The sequence below is a fragment of the Podarcis filfolensis genome, assembly GCF_964270895.1.
Source record: "Podarcis filfolensis genome assembly, chromosome: 2".
Classification (NCBI taxonomy): Eukaryota; Metazoa; Chordata; class Lepidosauria; order Squamata; family Lacertidae; genus Podarcis; species Podarcis filfolensis.
This window is the reverse complement of record NC_139605.1, coordinates 117793733-117813285: the sequence shown is the minus strand read 5'-3', so window position 1 is coordinate 117813285 and position 19553 is coordinate 117793733. Positions and strand designations below refer to the sequence as shown.

General features: G+C 47.8%; 1 protein-coding gene across 3 annotated transcripts in view; it reads left to right on the top strand.

Annotated features, from left to right (window-relative positions):
* Positions 1-19553, top strand: part of GALNT6 (polypeptide N-acetylgalactosaminyltransferase 6) — a 61622-nt gene that overhangs the window by 23130 nt on the left and 18939 nt on the right. For all 3 annotated transcript variants that reach the window (XM_083599258.1, XM_083599257.1, XM_083599259.1), the window contains exons 2-4: positions 5806-6393; positions 12831-13003; positions 17781-17930. In XM_083599258.1, coding sequence (XP_083455384.1) covers positions 5894-6393; positions 12831-13003; positions 17781-17930 — 823 coding nt within the window. In that variant the 5' untranslated portion in view covers positions 5806-5893. The remainder of the gene's footprint in view (positions 1-5805; positions 6394-12830; positions 13004-17780; positions 17931-19553) is intronic.

Below are 19553 nucleotides of genomic sequence, written 5' to 3'. Positions count from 1 at the left end.
TCTGGGAAGTAGTCCTCCATTGTGCTCATTCAACAGCAAACAATGTTATCTGGTCTGGGAAGTATTTCCCTATAATTCTTCTGGGCTTCTCTTAACGCTCCATCCTCCACAACAACAAAGGGATCGGGGGTGGAGGGGAATGTTCCAGATTTCATATTGCATACCCTCCAACATGGCACAGAGCAGGGTTGCCATACGTCCAGGAAAACCCGGACATGTCCTCTTTTCGGGGGGGGGGGTAACATAATCATCCAGACAGATTTTTACGCTTTAAAGAAAATGGCTGGGTTTGGGGGGGCTCGGGCTGCTCTGCATGCCAGCCTGAGTTGAGGAAAGAGGGGCATGGGCATGGTGGCAGTGGCTCTGCATGCTCGGGCTGGCAGCAGCTCGGGCTGTCCTGTTTTTTGCTCTTCAAGATATGGCAACCCTAGCATAGGAGGCAACTCCCAGGGGCTCGCCCGGTAAAATATTTGCGGGGGCTGGGCCTCCCCAAAGTTGGTGGGCATTGCCATTCTAATGGTGCGCATGCACTGTGTCATGTGATTGATTATGTGGGGCTGGGCTTACCTGGCCTCCCCCAATATTTTATTCAAGTTGGCACCCCTGGCGCAGAGGATAATTGGTAGTAGCTTCTTCATTTCTGATCCTTTACATCCTTTCTTCAAATTTAACTCTGTACAGATAATCAGGAACCAAACAAACCAAAAGTTTACACAGGAGTGGGAATGTATTTAAAAAACACATTGTTCCCATCTAAAATCTTTAGTATGCCTGGATTAATTTTCGCAAAGTACTTGATGGATAATTAAGGTATTGAATATAGTGTAGATGATGGTTAAGGCAATAAAGGACGCAGGAAAAAGAGAGAAAGGAAAAAGGAAAAAGGAAAGGGAGAACCGCAGAGAGGTAGACGGAAGATCCTGAAGACATATGGTATTGAAACTTTTTCAGTGACTATGGGTTTATTCATGATCTCTTTTTTTGACGTATTTGTTGTGTGTTGTTTGGAAGATGAATGGAATACTTGTAATTAATAAAAAAAAATTACCGGAAACTCTGTACACATCTTAGTGAGAAACTTTCCTCCCCTTTTTTTTCTTTCTAAATTCCTGAAAAAGGAGATTCTCAAAATCCGAGTATTTCCTAGGGAATCATGCAAATCTCTTTCAAAGGTCTCACCTCTATATGCCAGTCTGTGTTGTTGGCTCTCTTGCTTGAGGGTTTCGCCTCTTTGATTCCAGAAAGGATTCATAGTTCTAGCATAACAATCAGGGGTTAGAAACTCCCTTTTCTTAGAACTGTGCCTTTCTTTTTTTTATTAAAAAAACATATATATATTCACCACCCACCCATCTGGCACTGCTATGGTTTGCTGAATGTTTAAAGAATATCATGAGACTTCCTTATTTACTGTAGCTTTGTGAGTTTGCTCTTTTTGTCTATAATCTGCACGTTGGTGGATAGGGGCTAATTTTAAGAGTCAGCAAAGACCTAGTTCTGAACTTGCAGGGCTCAGTGCTAGTACAGGCTGCAACTCCCATTACCCCTGACGCTATGCTGCAACTCCCATTACCCCTGACGCTAGGGCACCTATCAGATGTCCTGGGCTTAAGCAGTGAAGCTGGTGCCTCTGAGCATGTTGAGAGGGCATTGAGAATGCTTGGGTTGTTGGCTTGAGCTTGAGTCCCGCCACCTCTCTTGAAAAACTAAGCGGTTGATCCTGGGCTAAGGGGCTGCGTTACTTCCCCAGCGACTCACACTTCCATGGGTGTTGTTGTTTAGTCATTTAGTCGTGTCCAACTCTTCGTGACCCCATGGACCAGAGCATGCCAGGCACTCCTGTCTTCACTTCCATGGGTAGGAGCATTTTTGGGGGAAACTGCACATTCCCCATCTGGCTTCAGTATGAATGGCCTTCAAACCCAAGGCCAGTTTCTGAGAGTGACAAGGGCCCCAGTATCCCCAGAGGGCCCACCGGAATGCCATAGCATGGGGAGCACAGAGGCAGTTGCCTGGGGCACACAATTTCAACACCCTCAATACAGCTGTGTTCTTCCATCGTGCTTCCTGTGAACCAGGAAGTGACCTCTCCAGACAACAGAATGCCTCTTCTTTTCTTACCCCTGTGGCTGCAATCTCCTGAGTGATGCGGACATAATTAGCCAGTTGAATGTGCATACGTATCCCATCCGTTTCCTTCCCACCCTGCCCTCCATGCAGCCCCGGGCACTGGAAACCCATGCTACGCCACTGGCCCAACATCTACATATCTGCCACTATCACTGAGAATTCTCACTCTGCATGTCCTGTCTCCAGTGCCTTGCCCAGTGGGGTACTCCCTCCCCAAATCTTAGATCCAACAGCAATGCTTGTTGAAACTAAATACAGTTTTACCTCGGGTTGAAGTAGCTTCGGGTTGAGCATTTTTGGGTTGCGCTCCACGGCGACCCGGAAGTAATGGAATGCGTTACTTCTGGGTTTCGCTGCTCGCGCATGCACAGTTGCTCAAAATGACGTCACCCGCATGCGCGGAAGCGGTGAGTCATGACCCGCGCATGCACAGACGCGGGTTACGTTCGCTTCCGGATGTGAATGGGGCTCCAGAACGGATCCCATTCGCATCCAGAGGTACCACTATAAAGTGCTTTGTACAGAGGTCGTCCGCTAGTCTGTAGGGCCTGTTGGCTGCTGGCCAGCCCTCCAACCCAAGGTCTTTTCCATGAGAGGTTCGGGGGTCAAACCTGGAGCTGTCGTAGTGCAGAGCATGTGCCCCATCATTGAGCTGCAGACTTGGAAGTGGGCATGTGTAGGCTGGTTAAGTTCCCAGGTGCCATATGCCCTGTTTTAAGTGGCTCTGAGATTTAGAAAGAAATACCGTATTTTTCGCACCATAGGACGCACTTTTTCCCCTCCAAAAATGAAGGGGAAATGTGTGTGCGTCCTATGGTGCGAATGCAGGCTTTTGCTGAAGCCTGGAGAGTGAGAGAGGTCGGTGCGCACCGACCCCTCACGCTCTCCAGGCTTCGCACACCTCTCTGCAAGCAGCGGGAGCCCAGCGCTGGGCTCCCGCTGCTTGCGGAGACTTGCCTGCATGCCGAAGCCTGCGCGCTGAACTCAGCGCGTCCAGGCTTCGCGGACCTCTCCGCAAACAGCGGGAGCGCTCCCGCTGCTTGCGGAGAGTTGCCAGCATGCCGAAGCCTGCGCGCGCTGAGATCAGCGCGCCCAGGCTTCGCGGACCTCTCCGCAAACAGCGGGAGCGCTCCCGCTGCTTGCGGAGAGTTGCCAGCATGCCGAAGCCTGCGCGCGCTGAGATCAGCGCGCCCAGGCTTCGCGGACCTCTCCGCAAGCAGTGGGAGCGCTCCCACGGCTTGCAGAGAGCTGCCTGTTTGGGGGCTGGGGTCGGGGGAAGCTCGAGCTTCCCCCGCCCCAGCCCCGCGCCTGGGGGGGAAATAATTTTTCCCCTTTATTTCCCCCCAAAAAAACTGGGTGCGCCCTATGGTCCGGTGCGCCCTATGGTGCGAAAAATACGGTAATAGGATAACATTCAAGCTCTACTGGCTTGGTGCATGGTAAGTGCAGGCCTGGTGTCACTATGTGATAGTCATTTTTTAGTAAACCTTGGTTACTGGTAACTATGATGTCAATCCTCTCCGGCTCTGGTGGGCATCCTAGGTGGTGGAACATGAAAGGCGGAACTCCTGTAAATTAAACACCAACATTTCCAGCAGGCTGTTCCATCAGCCCTTCATCATCTGCATGTAAATGAAAAACGGTGAATTCTGAGCTTGAGGGAAGCATGTTCTGGGTTGTCTCTCCTCTGCCTCTTTTCACCCAGATCTATCCTCCTCCTGAAGCCTGATCCTGTGTCCGTGTTTACGCAGGAGGAGGCCTGCTAGATTGAACAGGACTTTGCCCCCAATAAAGTGTGTGCAGGACTGCAGTCTCAGGAAATGAAAGTTGTAAGAGGAAACCCCAGGAGCGGTGAAGTCTGTCAGATACAGTGCTGTGATGCCGAAAAGTCACAACTAGAGAAACACATTGTTGCTATACAGCTACGTAGAAATCCCAGATTCTTTCAGGGACATTTAAGTCACATGCACAAACATAGTGTTTCCATGGCTTTGCTACAAGAAATAGGCACATTGGTTTATCTGTCTGCAGGTTAACTGTCTGAAGGCATCAGTAATAAGACTGTAGCTCTCTCCTTCCCCCTTCAATTACTCCTCAATTTAAGCAAGGGTGCCTTAGTTTACTAAACCAGACATTGTGGCTTAGAGTTGCTTGCGAATGTGGGCACTGCTTATCAACACAGTACAGACGTACCTCAGAAGTCGAACGGAATCTGTTCCGGAAGTCTGTTCGACTTCTGAAAAGTTTGGAAACCAAGGGACGGCTTCCGATTGGTTCCCGATTGCGCAGGCGTGCCGGAAACAATAGCAGAAGCCGCACCAGACGTTCAGCTTCCAAAAAAAGAGTTTGAAAACCAGAACACACCCACCCAGTTTTCGATTGTCCGGGAGCCGAAACGTTTGACTTCCAAGGCCTTTGGGAGCACAGGTATGGCTGTATACAGTAATCAAAAAAGTTTCTATTAGAGGAAAATGGAAAGGGATGCTATCAAAAATTATTGTAAATTTGTCGGTGATCAATAAATGCAAAAGCTATGATGTTTAGGTAGCTTTCCACAGGAGTTCCAAACTAGAGCTAAGCTCCCATAAATGTCCCTGGCTTGCAAGCAATTTCAACATATTCTACGACTTTGAGGCAACACTAGGGTTCACCCACAATAGCGTGTGTCTGTGTGTACAAAAAGAGCACCGTTACACAGGGGCTGGTGATACTGTTCCTGAACGCTAGTACTTTCATCTGCTTAAGTACCAGGCACAGGAATGGTTTGTCGTGCATGTACGTCCCTGACTTTGGCCCAAAGCGCTGGATGATCTTTCCAGCTTCTGGGGACTCGGCTACATTAATAAAAAAAACAGCACTTTGAATGCGTTATAAACATGCAACACTAGATGGCTCTGGAGAGCAAACAAAAAATTATTTGTGATTTTACATAGCATTTTTTCCCCTTTTGTTATAACCATTTAATGTATGACTTATTTATAGCGGGGTTTTTTCTGTGTGTAGATCCGCCCCTGATCTGCAGCCTCCTCTCCACTGCTGCGGGTTATGTCTTTATCAATGCAAGTCTTCTGCTAGTATTAGTATTAGTATTACTTCTGCTAGTATTAGGTGCTTGTGGGTCTGGCTCATCTTGACCCCAGGAGCCTGCCAGGCAGATAATGGCCTTCCGTCCTCCAGCCTTTTCCCTTTCCTCTTCCCTTTTTCTTTTATTTGATTTACTATTTTGAACTGTGTGGGTCAGTGGCTGTGCATGGCACAGTGAAGAGGCTGATGCCAGGGAACAATATGGTGCAAAATATATAATGAAGCTTCTCATGGATTGCCAACATGGTGCCTGCGGGCACACATACGCCCCCCCACGACCTTCCCTTGTGCCCAGAGGGTCCCCCTTCTCCTTCCTCTGCTGAAAGAAGCCTTACTTAACCATTAGCAGACTTTTTTCTAGCCTAATTCCATGAGGGGGGTAATTACCAAGGGTGGGTAGTGGGAAGTTGCAGTGCACATCTGGTGCTCCCGACAGTTTCTCTGGTTTCCACATGTGTCCACAAATCCAACACATGTGGTGCCCCCTGCAATATCTCCTCTTCTTTTTCTCCCCTTTGCTTGGGTGGGGTCTGGGGTTGGGACACAAAGCCATTGCCCCAAGGTTGATGGGCATCCTTGTGTGTTTCTCAGGTTTGCAAGAAGATGGTGAGACTCCACAGGTCAGCCGGAGCCTTGGAGAGCTTGTGCCTTTGACGGAGGAGAGACCGCTCTCTGCGCCATGGCCCACCTGACGCGGCTGCTCCGGCGGCACTACGGCCCACTGAAGCTGGCTTTGGTGGGCGTCGTCTTTGTCATCTTCCTCTTCATCATGCAGAGAGATGTGAGCAGCGGGGAACAAAGGGAGGAGCCCTGGCTGAAGAACATTGTGGACAGGAAGGATCAGATGATCGACATCATGATGGGGGCGGTCAACAATATCCGGGACTCCATGCCCAAGCTGCAGATCCGGGCTCCGGTTCAGCAGGAGGCCCTTGAGCAAGACAGCAAGTCCTGCCTGCCCGGCTACTACACACCCGCAGAACTGAAGCCCTTCATGGAGCGCCCTCCGCAGGACCCCAACAGCCCGGGGGCCGATGGCAAAGCTTTCAAGAAGGACCAGTGGACGCAAGAAGAGACGAAGGAGAAAGAGCGGGGCTACGAAAAGCACTGCTTCAACGCCTACGCCAGTGACCGGATTTCTCTCCAGAGGGCTCTAGGACCAGACACAAGGCCTCCTGAGTAAGAACGTCATCTTTGTCCACTCAGTATAGAACAGGCATAGGCAAACACTGGCCCTCCAGAGGTTTTGAGACTACAATTCCCATCATCCCTGGCCACTGGTCCTGTTAGCTAGGGATGATGGAAATTGTAGTTCCAAAACATCTGGAGGGCCAGAGTTTGCCTATGCCTGATATAGAATAATAAAAATAATTTATTATTTTTACACCACCCATCTGGCTGGGTTTCCCCAGCCACTTTGGGTGGCTCTCAACAGAATATTAAAAACACGATAAAACATCAAATATTAAAATTTCCCTAAACAGGGCTGCCTTCAGATGTCTTCTAAAAGTCAGATAGTTGCTTATTTCCTTGACATCTGATGAGAGGGTGTTCCACAAGGCGGGCTCCACTACCAAGAAGGTCCTCTGCCTGGTTCCCTGTAACCTCACTTCTCACAGTGAGGGAACCACCAAAAGGCCCTTGGAGCTGGATCTCAGTATCTGGGCTGAACGATGGGGATGGTGACGCTCCTTCAGGTATACTGGACTGAGGCTGTTTAGAGCTTTAAAGGTCAGCACCAACACTTTGAATTGTGCTCAGAAAAGTACTGGGAGCCAATGTAGGTCTTTCAAAACCAGTGTTATATGGTCTCGGCGGCCACTCCCAGTCACCAGTCTAGCTGCCATATTCTGGATTAGTTGTAGTTTCTGGGTCACCGTCAAAGGTAGCCCCACGCAGTGGCGTAGCGTGGGGGGTGCAGGGGGGCCGGCCGCACCAGGCGCAACATCTGGGGTTAGGGCAAATCCATGGGTTAGGGGGCGCAAATCCACGGGTTAGGGGGCGCAAATTACTTGCCTTGCCCCGGGTGATGACAACCCACGCTACGCCACTGGCCCCACATAGAGCGCATTGCAGTAGTCCAAGGAGGAGATAACTACAGCATGCACCACTCTGGCGAGACAGTCTGCAGGCAGATATGGTTGGTGGATACCGGCAACCCTTAACTAAGTGGGTAACTGAGCATTATGGATATACAGTCTCATGGAGAGCCAGCCGTATTCAGTGGGGGTGGGGAGCCTTTGTCAGCATGAGGGCCACTTTCCCTTCTACGCAACCTTCCGAGGGCCACATGCCAAGGAAGAGCAAAAGTCGGAGGAGCAATATTTTACCTGTCTGCAATAGGCTAGTTCCTACACAAACTCTCTTCTCTCCATCCAGGCAAGCAAGAGTGTCCTCAAATATTAGTGTCCTCAATCCAGTCAGGCAAAAACTCTTAAGGCTGCAAAGTGAGACCAGTGCGGGGTGTAGCCTGGGGAGAGTTAAAAGTCCAGCAGACTTTGCATCTCTGGAAGTTGCTTGGGCTGAATGATGTTGCCTTGAAGTTGCCTGGAATTTCCCGAGAATATTGGGGACTCAAATATTAGTCCCCTGTGTCCAAATTTATCCTCTGGCCTCTTGCAGGCCATCCAACTTGGCATAGTCTTGATACATGTCATCTAACAGAAGTTGTCTTATCCTCGTATATGTGCACCCTGGTGCAGAATTTACCCTGGCAGAACTTAAAGAGTGTTAAATTGGTCTTGCAGCAATTGTGAGTAGTGTTAGGAAATCATTTCAATATTTGATATAACAATTGTTAAAAGACTTCATTTCTGAGCTGGCATGCAGTGGCATCTAGCAGGTGATTGTGATGGCATAATTGATAAGCAGTGGTACATTTTAAAAAAAAATTAAGGTATTTATAGGCCATCTTTTAGGGCAAGGACTCTAACAAGGCCAATAAAATCCAGTAGGAAGAATCAAAATGGCAAACGCCAAAAACACGTAACATCAAGATATCTTTAAAAACAATAAAATATATAGCCACTAGGATGACCATGGCAGCAAAGATGACATTTGTTGTTTAGTCGTGTCCGACTCTTTGTGACCCCCTGGACCAGAGCACGCCAGGCACTCCTGTCTTCTACTGCCTCCCGCAGTTTGGTCAAACTCATGCTGGTAGCTTCGAGAACACTGTCCAACCATCTTGTCCTCTGTCGTCCCCTTCTCCTTGTGCCCTCAATCTTTCCCAACATCAGGGTCTTTTCCAGGGAGTCTTCTCTTCTCATGAGGTGGCCAAAGTACTGGAGCCTCAGCTTCAGGATCTGTCCTTCCAGTGAGCACTCAGGGCTGGTTTCCCTAAGAATGGATAGGTTTGATCTTCTTGCAGTCCATGGGACTCTCGAGAGTCTCCTCCAGCACCATAATTCAAAAGCATCAATTCTTCGGCGATCAGCCTTCTTTATGGTCCAGCTCTCACTTCCATAAGCCAAAAGATGACATTAGACCAGCTTAATACCATTAAAACCAGCTGGACGTGTAGCTTGCTTACTTCAGGGAGCACTTTCCACATTGTCTTCTTTGCCAAAGAATTCTTACATGCACCCTATGGAACCTTTGCAAATTTGCCGGGTATGCATACTATGTTGTTTCACTTCATCTCCACCCACTGTGAGCGAATCATGTGCTCTGTAACACACCCAATGTTGCCCTTTATCTATATGTTGCAGAGAAAGATCCATTGTGATAGGGAGAGTATATTCCAGGAAGATTGTCTCCTGTTGATGATCTTTCCATTGAGAAACTCCAAGGATCCAGGATTCCTTAGCACAGCCTTTGACAGCCAGGTGCCCTCTGCCTGTTGTGGACTACAATTCCCATCATCCTTGACCATTGGCCATGCTGGCTGGGGCTGATGGGAGCTGAAGTCTAAAGTGCGCATCAGGCTGGCAAAGGTTGCCTTGAAGATCATTCATTAGCATATTTTGAAGACAGTGGGAAGAATTCAACGTCATGCTATTATGATAATTTCTGCTTGCTTGACAGGATGGTCTCACTTCTGCTCTCCCTGTGTGCTGTTCTGGGGTTCCTCCTGACACACACACCCCCAAGCCTATTAGGGAGGGAGGAGAGAGTAGAAAATCCCATTGCACTAGATGGAGTTCTTGCGCTGGCTCCCACTAGCACAACCATTTTGTGGAATTTGGATCAATATGTAATTAATTAGTATAAAAGCATCAGTACAGTGTAATGGCTAGAGCATTGAACTAGGAGCAGTGGTAGATGTGGGTTTAAACCCCCACTCAGCCATAAAGTTCTCTGGGTGACCTTGAGCCAGTCACACACTTTCTTAGGGGCTACAACTAAGAACATTGCTTCCAGCTCCTTGGAATACAAGTTGTTTGCATTATTATTATTATTATTATTATTATTATTATTATTATTATTAATTATTATGGTTTCGTATTTGAAGCATATAAAAACAACTAAGAGATTCCAACATGTCTGAAGCTTTCCAATTGTGAGGATATTATTTTTTAACATCTCATTGAAATTGTGAATGTGGAGTTCAAAATTCTCATTTAGAAGTTGTTTGGTTAGTGTTTGGGTTTCGTTTGTTTGTTTGTTTGTGCTGAGCTTTAAGTATTTTGCAAATGTTCATTTTGGCTCTAATTAAAAGACCATTCAAAATTTGTGAACTGTTGACCACCTGGCAATACTGGTTGAACTGTTCTGGGGAAAATAACTCTGTAGCTACTACTTTGGACCATTTGAGGTCTGTGATGGGGGGTTTGCTATCAAGAAGGTCTCCCCATATCCAGCTGCCTGCACAGATTCCTGGGCCCTGTCTACTGAAGAAGTGGCAATGGGCAGGCAGCTAGGGGCAGGAGGTGCATTTCCTTCTGCCAAAATCCCCTCTGCTAAGAGCTGAAATCTTGCTGGTTCTCATCCGTGGTGAAGAGAAAGGCCTGAGGTGCGTTTCTCCCTTTTTAATTATCCACGGCTACCCCTTCTTCCCCTGCTTTCCCCTACCTTCTACGCCCCACTAGCGTCCCATTTATCAAGCAGCAAGCGTTTACAATTGCAACCCTCTCTTCTCCCCCCCCCCACCAGCCCAAGTTCAAAAACTTTTTCATTCCCTCCGTTGCCCGCCCTTGGTTTTGTTCCGTTCCTTCCCACTTCTAACAGTTTCGGCGCCCCTTTCCATTTCTCCTTCTTCACTTTGCTTGCCAAGTGGAACAGACACAGCTTACAGTACAGCAGGGGGGCAAAGAAGGAGTCAAACGTGACCCCTTCTTCCCCCCCCCCCCTGTGGTCTGAGGCCACTGCTGCTTCTCATAGAGGGGGAGATAAGTCAGTCAAGGCCTTGCAGTGGGTGGGAAGAAGTGAGCCAACAAAGGCGACCCGAATAATGGCTCCAAAAAAAAAAAAAAAACCTAGGCTGAAGGGGGAGCGATTGCAGACAGTCTCTCTCCTCTCCTTACCTCCCGCCCTCCCAGCGACCGATTATTTCTGCCTAGCAGGTGTAGATGTCACAATGGAAGAATACCCTGTTCTAGGCAGGGAGCTGCAAGAATGTTATTCAGTCAACCAAAGAGGCATAAACCAATTTAAATTAAAGTGCAAAGCCCTCCCAGAACCAAAACCATAAATCGGGAGAGCCGGGGAAATTGGCTCAGATGGAGGGAGCCCATGAATGAAACTTTTATTGTTGAGCACTTGGGGGGGGGCAGGGGGAGAGGCAGAAGAAAAACCTGATCTACCATGTGGAACGTATTCCCCCTTTTGATGTGGACCAGAGGTATGCGGCATGTAAGGGACTCGTCTGCCTTCCTGCTGGAAAATTCAGAGAGAAGGGTATGGGCATTGAAATCAAAAGAGATTGATGGGAAGGGGACCAAGTTGTAGAAATTATTTAAAGCCTTGGACTCTCTTTCCCCCCCCCCTTGTGTTTTCACCAAGAAATGCTTCGTGTTGCATGTCCTGGAAATGTTACATATAGAATCAGAGAATCGTAGAATTGGAAGGTACTCCAAAGGTCATCTCGTCCAACCCACTGCAATGCAGGAATATCAACTAAACCATCCATGATTTATGGCCTTCCAACCTCTGCTTAAAAACCTCCAAGGAAGGAGAGTCCTCAACCTCCCTTGGGAGACTGTTCTACTGTCTCTCTTCAAATATCTCAAGGGCTGTCACATGGAAGCAGAGACAAGCTTTTCTCCTCCTGCTCCGGAGGCTAGGACCCTAACCAAGGGCTTCAAGTTACAAGGAAGAAGATTCCGACAAAACATCAGGAAAAACTTTCTGACAGTAAGAGTTGATAGACATAGGGACGCGGGTGGCTCTGTGGGTTAAACCACAGGGCCTAGGACTTGCCGATCAGAAGGTCGGCGGTTCGAATCCCCGTGACGGGGTGAGCTCCTGTTGTCCAGTCCCTGCTCCTGCCAACCTAGCAGTTCGAAAGCATGTCAAAGTGCAAGTAGATAAATAGGTACCACTCCGGCAGGAAGGTAAATGGCGTTTCCATGCGCTGCTCTGGTTCGTCAGAAGCGGCTTAGTCATGCTGGCCACATGACCTGGAAGCTGTAAGCTGGCTCCCTCGGCCAGTAAAGTGAGATGAGCGCCGCAACCCCAGAGTCGGTCACAACTGGACCTAATGGTCAAGGGTCCCCTTTACCTTTACCTTTACCTAGAATAGTCTCCCTCAGGAGGTTGTGGGCTCTCCTTCCTTGGAGGTTTTTATGATTCTGTGTTCAAAAGTTCTATCTGCTTAAAACTCCCATAAATATTTATGGTCTTGGCAGGGTTGGCCCAAGACATTTTGCAGCCTGAGGCAACAGACAAGATGTGTCTCCCCAACACCATCATCTCATGTGCAGAAGCTGAGAAGACTGCCAATTGAATCCTCCTTCAAGACTGGAAGTGAGGTAGCAGCTTTCACACATACAGTGGTACCTCTGGTTACGTACTTAATTCGTTCCAGAGGTCCATTCTTAACCTGAAACTGTTCTTAACCTGAAGCACATGGGGCCTCCTGCTGCCACCACACTGCCACTGCACAATTTCTGTAAGCAAAGTTCTTAACCCGAGGTACTATTTCTGGGTTAGCAGAGTCTGTAACCTGAAGCGTATGCAACTTGAAGCATATGTAACCCGAAGTGTATGTAACCCGAGGTACCACTGTATAAGCAGAGCTCAGGGTGATCCCTCTAGCATTTGGGGGGGTGATACTCAGTGGTAGTACACATTACTCTGGTCTATTCTGTGGGGGGTAGCCGAATGGTTGGTTGCTGATGCTCCCCTCCCAATATCTGCTACCCGAGGCCATTGCTTCACTCTGTCTCATAGTAGAGCCGACCCTAGTTTTTAGCAGCATAGAGACCAATCTCTATCTGGTTTAAAGAGAAGCTTTTAAGATTCACTATAGGAATGGGGAAGATGTAGCTCTTTGGGTGATTCCCAAACAGTCATTCTTGGCTGTTGGACCTACTGGCTGAGGCTGATGGGAGGTGTGGTCCAGCCATAACTTGAGGGCCACATGTTGCCCCATCTCTGCTCTAGTAACTAGAGGGGGAACAGAGCAACCCTTCCTTCATCTCATGCACACCACGGATTTGATGTTGCTTTTGTAGGTGCATCGACCAAAAGTTCAAACGCTGCCCGCCCCTCCCGACCACCTCCGTTGTCATCGTCTTCCATAACGAGGCCTGGTCAACCTTGCTTCGCACCGTGTTCAGCGTCCTGTACTCCTCCCCAGCTATATTGCTAAAGGAAATCATTCTTGTGGATGATGCCAGTACAGATGGTAAGTACAGTCTCTTGGGAGCTGGAGGCAGGTGGGCTTCACCCTAAAAGGCAGAACAAACCTCTTGCTTTTGCATAAGGGCTCTAGGGATGAGGGAGACATTTGATTTAATTTGAAGGTGAACCTACCTAAGTCACACTTTCTAGAATAATATGCAAACTGAAACACAGCCCTCCTCCAAAATTCACACTTCCCTGAATTTTGCAATGCAGCCATTCCACCAAGTAACACCCACAAAAATGCATTATATTAGGGCAAAGTATGCATATATAGGGACGTGGGTGGTGCTGTGGGTTAAACCACTGAGTCCAGGACTTGCCAATCAGAAGGTCGGCGGTTCGAATCCCCGCGACGGGGTGAGCTCCCGTTGCTCGGTCCCTGCTCCTGCCAACCTAGCAGTTCGAAAGTACGTCAAAGTGCAAGTAGATAAATAGGTACCGCTCTGGCAGGAAGGTAAACGGTGTTTCGGTGCACTGTTCTGGTTTGCCAGAAACTGCTTAGTCATGCTGGCCACATGACCTGGAAAAACTGTGGGCAAACGCTGGCTCCCTCGGCCAGTAAAGAGAAATGAGCACCGCAACCCCAGAGTCGTCCATGACTGGACCTAATGGTCAGGGGTCCCTTTACCTTTACCTTTATGCATATATAGATGCATATATTAATGAAAATAACATGTAAACGTGCAGGATGGGGAAATTGCTTTGCAAAAAAGTATGAGGAGAAATTCCGAATAAAATGCTGACAAATTTTCATGAGGACTTTTTGGTTTTTAAAAAAATCGCAAATTGCTGTGGAAATGTGGAGAGCTGAATATTTACCCAATTGTTCTTTATTTTGAAATATTTATCCATTGTGATTATTGGTGCTGTTTCTGCAGCTGCTTTCATTCTTCTTTAAGGAAAACCCCTGCCAGTTTTGTGCCAGCAGAGGTGAGATTCAGAGCTCAACCTAACTAGTAGTCCTGAAAGAGAACTTGCCAGAGAGGAAATATACAAGTAAATCTGGTAGTGGTCAGATCCTGGTGTAGTTGGGTTTCCCCAGGAAGTGAATAACTTTTAGGCTCTGCCTTTTGTAGCTTTCCTTTCCTGGTGCATTGCTGTTAGAATGCACCCTTCAACTTGATTCACATTGTGGCAGGTTGTTGATGGTTTTGCTTTTGTTCTGTTTATAATGGGGGAGTGTTTTAATCCTGCTACAGTCGTACCTTGGATCTCAAACACCTTGGTTACCGAACAAATCGGCTCCTGAACGATCGAAACCCGGAAGTGAGTGTTCTAGTTTTTGAACAATTTTCGGAAACCGAACATCTGGCGTGGCTTCCAGGGCTTCCGGTTGGCTGCTGGAGTTTCCTGCAGCCAATCAGAAGCTGTGCTTTGGTTTCCGAATGTTTTGGAAGTCGAATGGACTTCCGGAATAGATTCCGTTCGAATTCCAAAGTACGACTGTATTTGACCATTTCTGCCATTTGACTGGAGACACATTTCCCCATGATCTGTAGATGTGACAGGCCATATTTAGCTCCCTTCTGGGAATAAATTGCTCACTTGGGCAACTTTAGTAACCACAAGCTGCCATTTAGTAATCTAAATTGGTTGTGCCCGAGGTTAGGATAATGACACAGTTCAACATCAGGACTTCCCAGGGGTGGAGCAGGGAGATGAAGAGTATCTGCTCTCCTGAATCTCAGCTACTCAGGTTCTCAGAAGGCTGTTGAACTCATCAAGGAGGGTTTGTGAGTTCTTTTTTAACATATCAGCCAGTCTAATGTAGATAGTTATTTAATCCCTGATTTGCTTGCACAAAGCTTACACGGGGGTTAGATTCTTTCCAAACTTTATTGAACATTTGTTCTGATTTGTTTGCAGAGCAGTCATACGTCAAGTAATATTTGTTTTCTGTTCACACTGATTTGCTTGTGGGGTGTTTGATATGTTTTACCATTCATCTGTTCATCCCACACTTCTCCGCGCATTCCCCATTACTTTCCTAACTGCAAAAGTCCCCTTTTGTACTGGATTTGTTGCGCTGGGGTAGTGACAGAGCCCTTTAATCCACTTTAGCTGCTCAAATCTAAAGTACTAGTTTGTGCTTGAGTCCCTCCTGCAAAATAATGACAGACTGAAGGCAGCAAATCTTTAATCTCTGTCCATCTCTTATGCTTGGAATTCTACTCCCCTAATACCTGCTTAGCTCTTCCTTCCTTCCTTCCTTCCTTCCTTCCTTCCTTCTTTTAGAAAATGCCATCACTTCTGTTTGGGCCTTTGAGCAGGTATACAGTGCGCTCACCATCTCCAAAGCAAATGGTCTGCTGGGAGTGTTCCTTAATTTCCATCTGAGCATGGCTTCTGGGAAGGTTAAGAATGCATGCAAGTATTGGCCAGCATGGTATGCCTGGGCACGGAAATGATAGGTGTTTGGCCCTAAATCTCTGTGGTCAGTGGGGAGAAAAATTAAATGCCTGTTCAGCATGTCAACTGTTGTTGGTGCAAGACTTCTGTTGCCTTCTGAACCTTGTGCTACACTAAATTAGGTGACCCAGAGTATCAGAATTGTATGCTTAACACTTGCACACATCAAATAGTTTCCACTTCCTTGTGGATTTTGTTCTGTTCTGTTTTGGGTTTTTGCTGGTTCTTCCATCCAAAACATTTGGATGCTACATCTAGTCCAGGGGTAACCAAAATTGTCCCCTCCAGATATTGTGGACTACAACTTCCATCTTCCCTGACCACAGACTATCCTGGCTGATGGAAGTTGTTTATTAAGTATCACCAAGTGCTTGGTGCACTTCCAGACTGTTGCTATTTTCAGGTGAGACTCAACCGCATAACTGGCCAATTCAGGTTGTGCAACTATAATTGACTGGTAGGTCTTGCGCAACAAACCCGTTCCTCAAAAGATCAGCCTTTCTGTGCTCAGAAAAGTGATGGGGAAATGCAGTAGGAAACAGGTTGGGACACTTAATTTGATTTAATGTCATCTAGCCTCCCTGCAAACAAAGCAGAATGAATGTTCAATAAATAGGTCATCTGGAAGCACCTTTAGCTGTTGTTTGGAGGGAGGGGAGGAGTGTGTGTGTGTGTGAGAGAGAGAGAGAGAGAGAGAGAGTTACTGCAACAGGCTAGCACAGCTACCATTTACCGTATTTTTCACCCTATAGGACGCACCGTCCCATAAGGCGCACCTAGTTTTTTGGGGGGGAAATAAAGGGGAAAAATTATTTTTCCCCCAGGCGCGGGGCTGGGGCGGGGGAAGCCCGAGCTTCCCCCGACCCCAGCCCCCAGAACAGGCAGCTCTCTGCAAGCCTTGGGAGCCCAGCGCCGGCTCCCACAGCTTGCTGAGAGCTGCGCGAAGCCTGGGCACGCTGAGCTCAGCGCGCGCAGGCTTCAGCATGCAGGCAACTCTCCGCAAGCAGCGGGAGCCCAGCGTCGGCTCCCGCTGCTTGCAGAGAGCTGCGCGAAGCCTGCATTTGCCCCATAGGACGCACACACATTTCCCCTTCATTTTTGGAGGGGAAAAAGTGCATCCTATAGGGCGAAAAATACGGTATATGGCAGTTGCCTCCATTTCACAGCCGTTGTTTTTCTTGGTACTGCGCTGCCTGTTCCTGCGGATGCTGTTTCAAGTGGTCTCTTCCGTGCAGCTGCTTTTCAAGTTTGTCTCAAAACCCGTTGCGGCAGAAGAGCAAAAGCAGGACGTGTCTCACCACAGTGACTTGAACCGCTTCCTGCCATGCGCCACACCTGGCAGTGAGCTAAGTGCCCAGAGAAGGGCTAGGCCTGGATTCTAAGGGATGCCTTCTAAACAACCCTCTCAAGGTTTACATTGGGGATAGTAAGAAACACAAAAAACTGCAAATACGTTGGAAACAAGAGTTAAAACCATATCCCTCCCCTAACACTCCATACATCCCTGTACAAAGGGCCTGCAAGACAGAGCTGTTCCGCCTGGCCTTTGGTTTGGACTTGGTCTGACCCTTATGTTTCCCTCCTCTTATGGTCTTGATTTATCAGCTATTTTAAAATGAGGCTGCATTTTAAATTGCATTTTACCCTGTATTTTAAATTGGGGTTCCCCCTCTCTTTTCCCCCTATTATGTTTTTACTGTGATTTTATTGGTGTTAGCCACCCTGAGCCCGGCTTTGGCCAGGGAGGGCAGGGTATAAATATAATTTATTTATTTTAGAGCCAGTGTGGTGTAGTGGTTAAGAGCGGTGGACTCGTAATCTGGTGAACCAGGTTCACTTCCCCGCTCCTCCACATGCAGCTGCTGGGTGACCTTGGGCTAGTCACACTTCTCTGAAGTCTCTTAGCCCCACTCACCTCACAGAGTGTTTGTTGTGGGGGAGGAAGGGAAAGGAGGTTGTGAGCCGCTTTGAGACTCCTTCAGGTAGTGATAAAGCGGGATATCAAATCCAAACTCCTGTTAGATTTGACATCCATTGCTCCAGATGCTTTTGCCCTTGGTGCCCTGCGCCCAGAAGGAAATGTGCCCCCCCAAACTGCAGAAGTTTCTCCACTCCTGCCCTCCCCATTCCTGTCTCCATCCTCTTCCTCTCTTCTCCTTGCCCTGCTTATTGCAGTCCGAATCCATGACCACTTATTGGTTTTTAATATGTTGTGAAGGGGGGGGAAGGATACGTTAAGCAGCTTTTTTACAAAAAGGTTTTAAAATTGTGCTCGGAACGAATCTCACCTTTTGCATCATTCCTTTTCCACACAGTTGCCAGGCGTTTGAGCACTGTGCCCCTCTAACACTTGATACCCTCTGTTCCAGACTACTTGAAAGACGAGTTGGACAGCTATGTGAAGCAACTGCAGATAGTGAAGGTCGTCCGGCAGCTGGAAAGGAAGGGCTTGATCACTGCCCGGTTGCTGGGGGCCAGCGCTGCCACGGGAGACGTGCTCACTTTCCTAGATGCTCACTGTAAGTCGCAACTCTCTCTGTTGGCGAGCTCAGTCCTCGATGTGGGGCTTCTAGAGGCAAAATATTGCCAAGGCTGGCAATTCTGTCTTGCTTCGCAAAGCCAGCACACACACAGTTCGGTGCACATGGTTTGCTTGCTATACCATTGAAGCTAGTTTGCAAACTACTGCTAACGGCAGCATCCGATCGTGAGCTGCATGCGTGAATGAGCTGCGGCAGATCAAACATCACAGATATGAGTCTGGCCATTGCCTCAGGTGCTGTCCTTCTGAACCTGAGCTGCTTCACAAGGTCAGTTGCCAGTGATCGAGTGCAGAAGAACAACGTGGTTTCTCTGTACGGGTGCATCAACGTGGTTGGCAGCTGAAAGTGTGGGCAGACTCTGCTCAGCAGGACTGTGCGTTAGGAGATGATGTGAGGTCCAAAGGGCTCACTCACACATACATGGCATCAACTGGCTGATCCAAAGGTAGAGAAGTCAAGAGACTTACATGCTTGCGTGCATATACTCTTTTATTGGGGGCGAGAGTGAGGAATCCTGATTTGGTAATGTTCTGCTCATGGAAGGCACAATAGGATACAGCCGCGTGCTGTGCGTTATGAAAATGGCATGCATGTTTTCATTCTCTCTTTCTCATCATCATCAATCTTTATTATGGTCCAGAGACCCAATAAATCATTACAAAGCAATACACAATTCATACAGCCTACCTCCAAGTTAAACAAGCATTTTGTTTAGAATATAGGGATCATTGGTCCTTGCAACCACCGATAAAAACTTTGCCACTGCTAATATTCTAGCGTTTGTCCGGACTTCCAGTAGGAACCTGACATAGTGAGCCTCTGATTTTCCCAGGAAAGGTACCGGCAAGGGTAGTATCAGTTCAGCCCTGGCTTGCTCATATTTTGCACAGTGCAACAAAATATGTTTTATGGAATCGATGTCTTGAGCACACGAGCAAAGTCTGTCCTGGTAGGGAACTCCTCTCAACCTGCCATCCAACACTGCAGAAGGATTGACTTCCAAGATGGCACCGTTAGTGGTAGCGTCGACTTGAGCTCCGCATCAGCTGATGCGGCTTTTATTATTTTTATCAGTCTTTTATTAGCTTTTATCAGCCGCAGTATTTTATCTCTATCATTTGGCAGCTATTATATTCACAAAAGCTCGAGTTAAGGGCTTGAGTTAAAAGTCTTAGAGAAAGTCTTAGAAAGTCTCTTTCTTTCTATTCGCACAAAGTGTGGCTTTCTTTGGGACGCAATTTATTTGTGCATGCCCTGGCTATTGCATCAATAGCAGAATAGTGTATTTTTGAAGGAGGATAAAAAGTGAAAGCCAAAAGGAAGGAGGTTTATCCTCCCCCCAGTGCATAGCAGCAGAACTTGGTGGAACAAATGGGGGCAGCCAGTGTGGGGTCTGTCATAGTTCCAGACCCTTTCTGGCTGGCCTGAATTTTGTTGAAGGAACTCAAGGAAGCCTCCACACAGATACAGCAGGATGGCCTCATGGTGTTATGGTCTCACAATGGACTACAACTCCCATCATCCCTAGCCATTGTCTGCGTTGGCTGGGGCTGATGGGAACTGGAGTCGAACAACCTCTGGAGGGTCACATGTTTAACC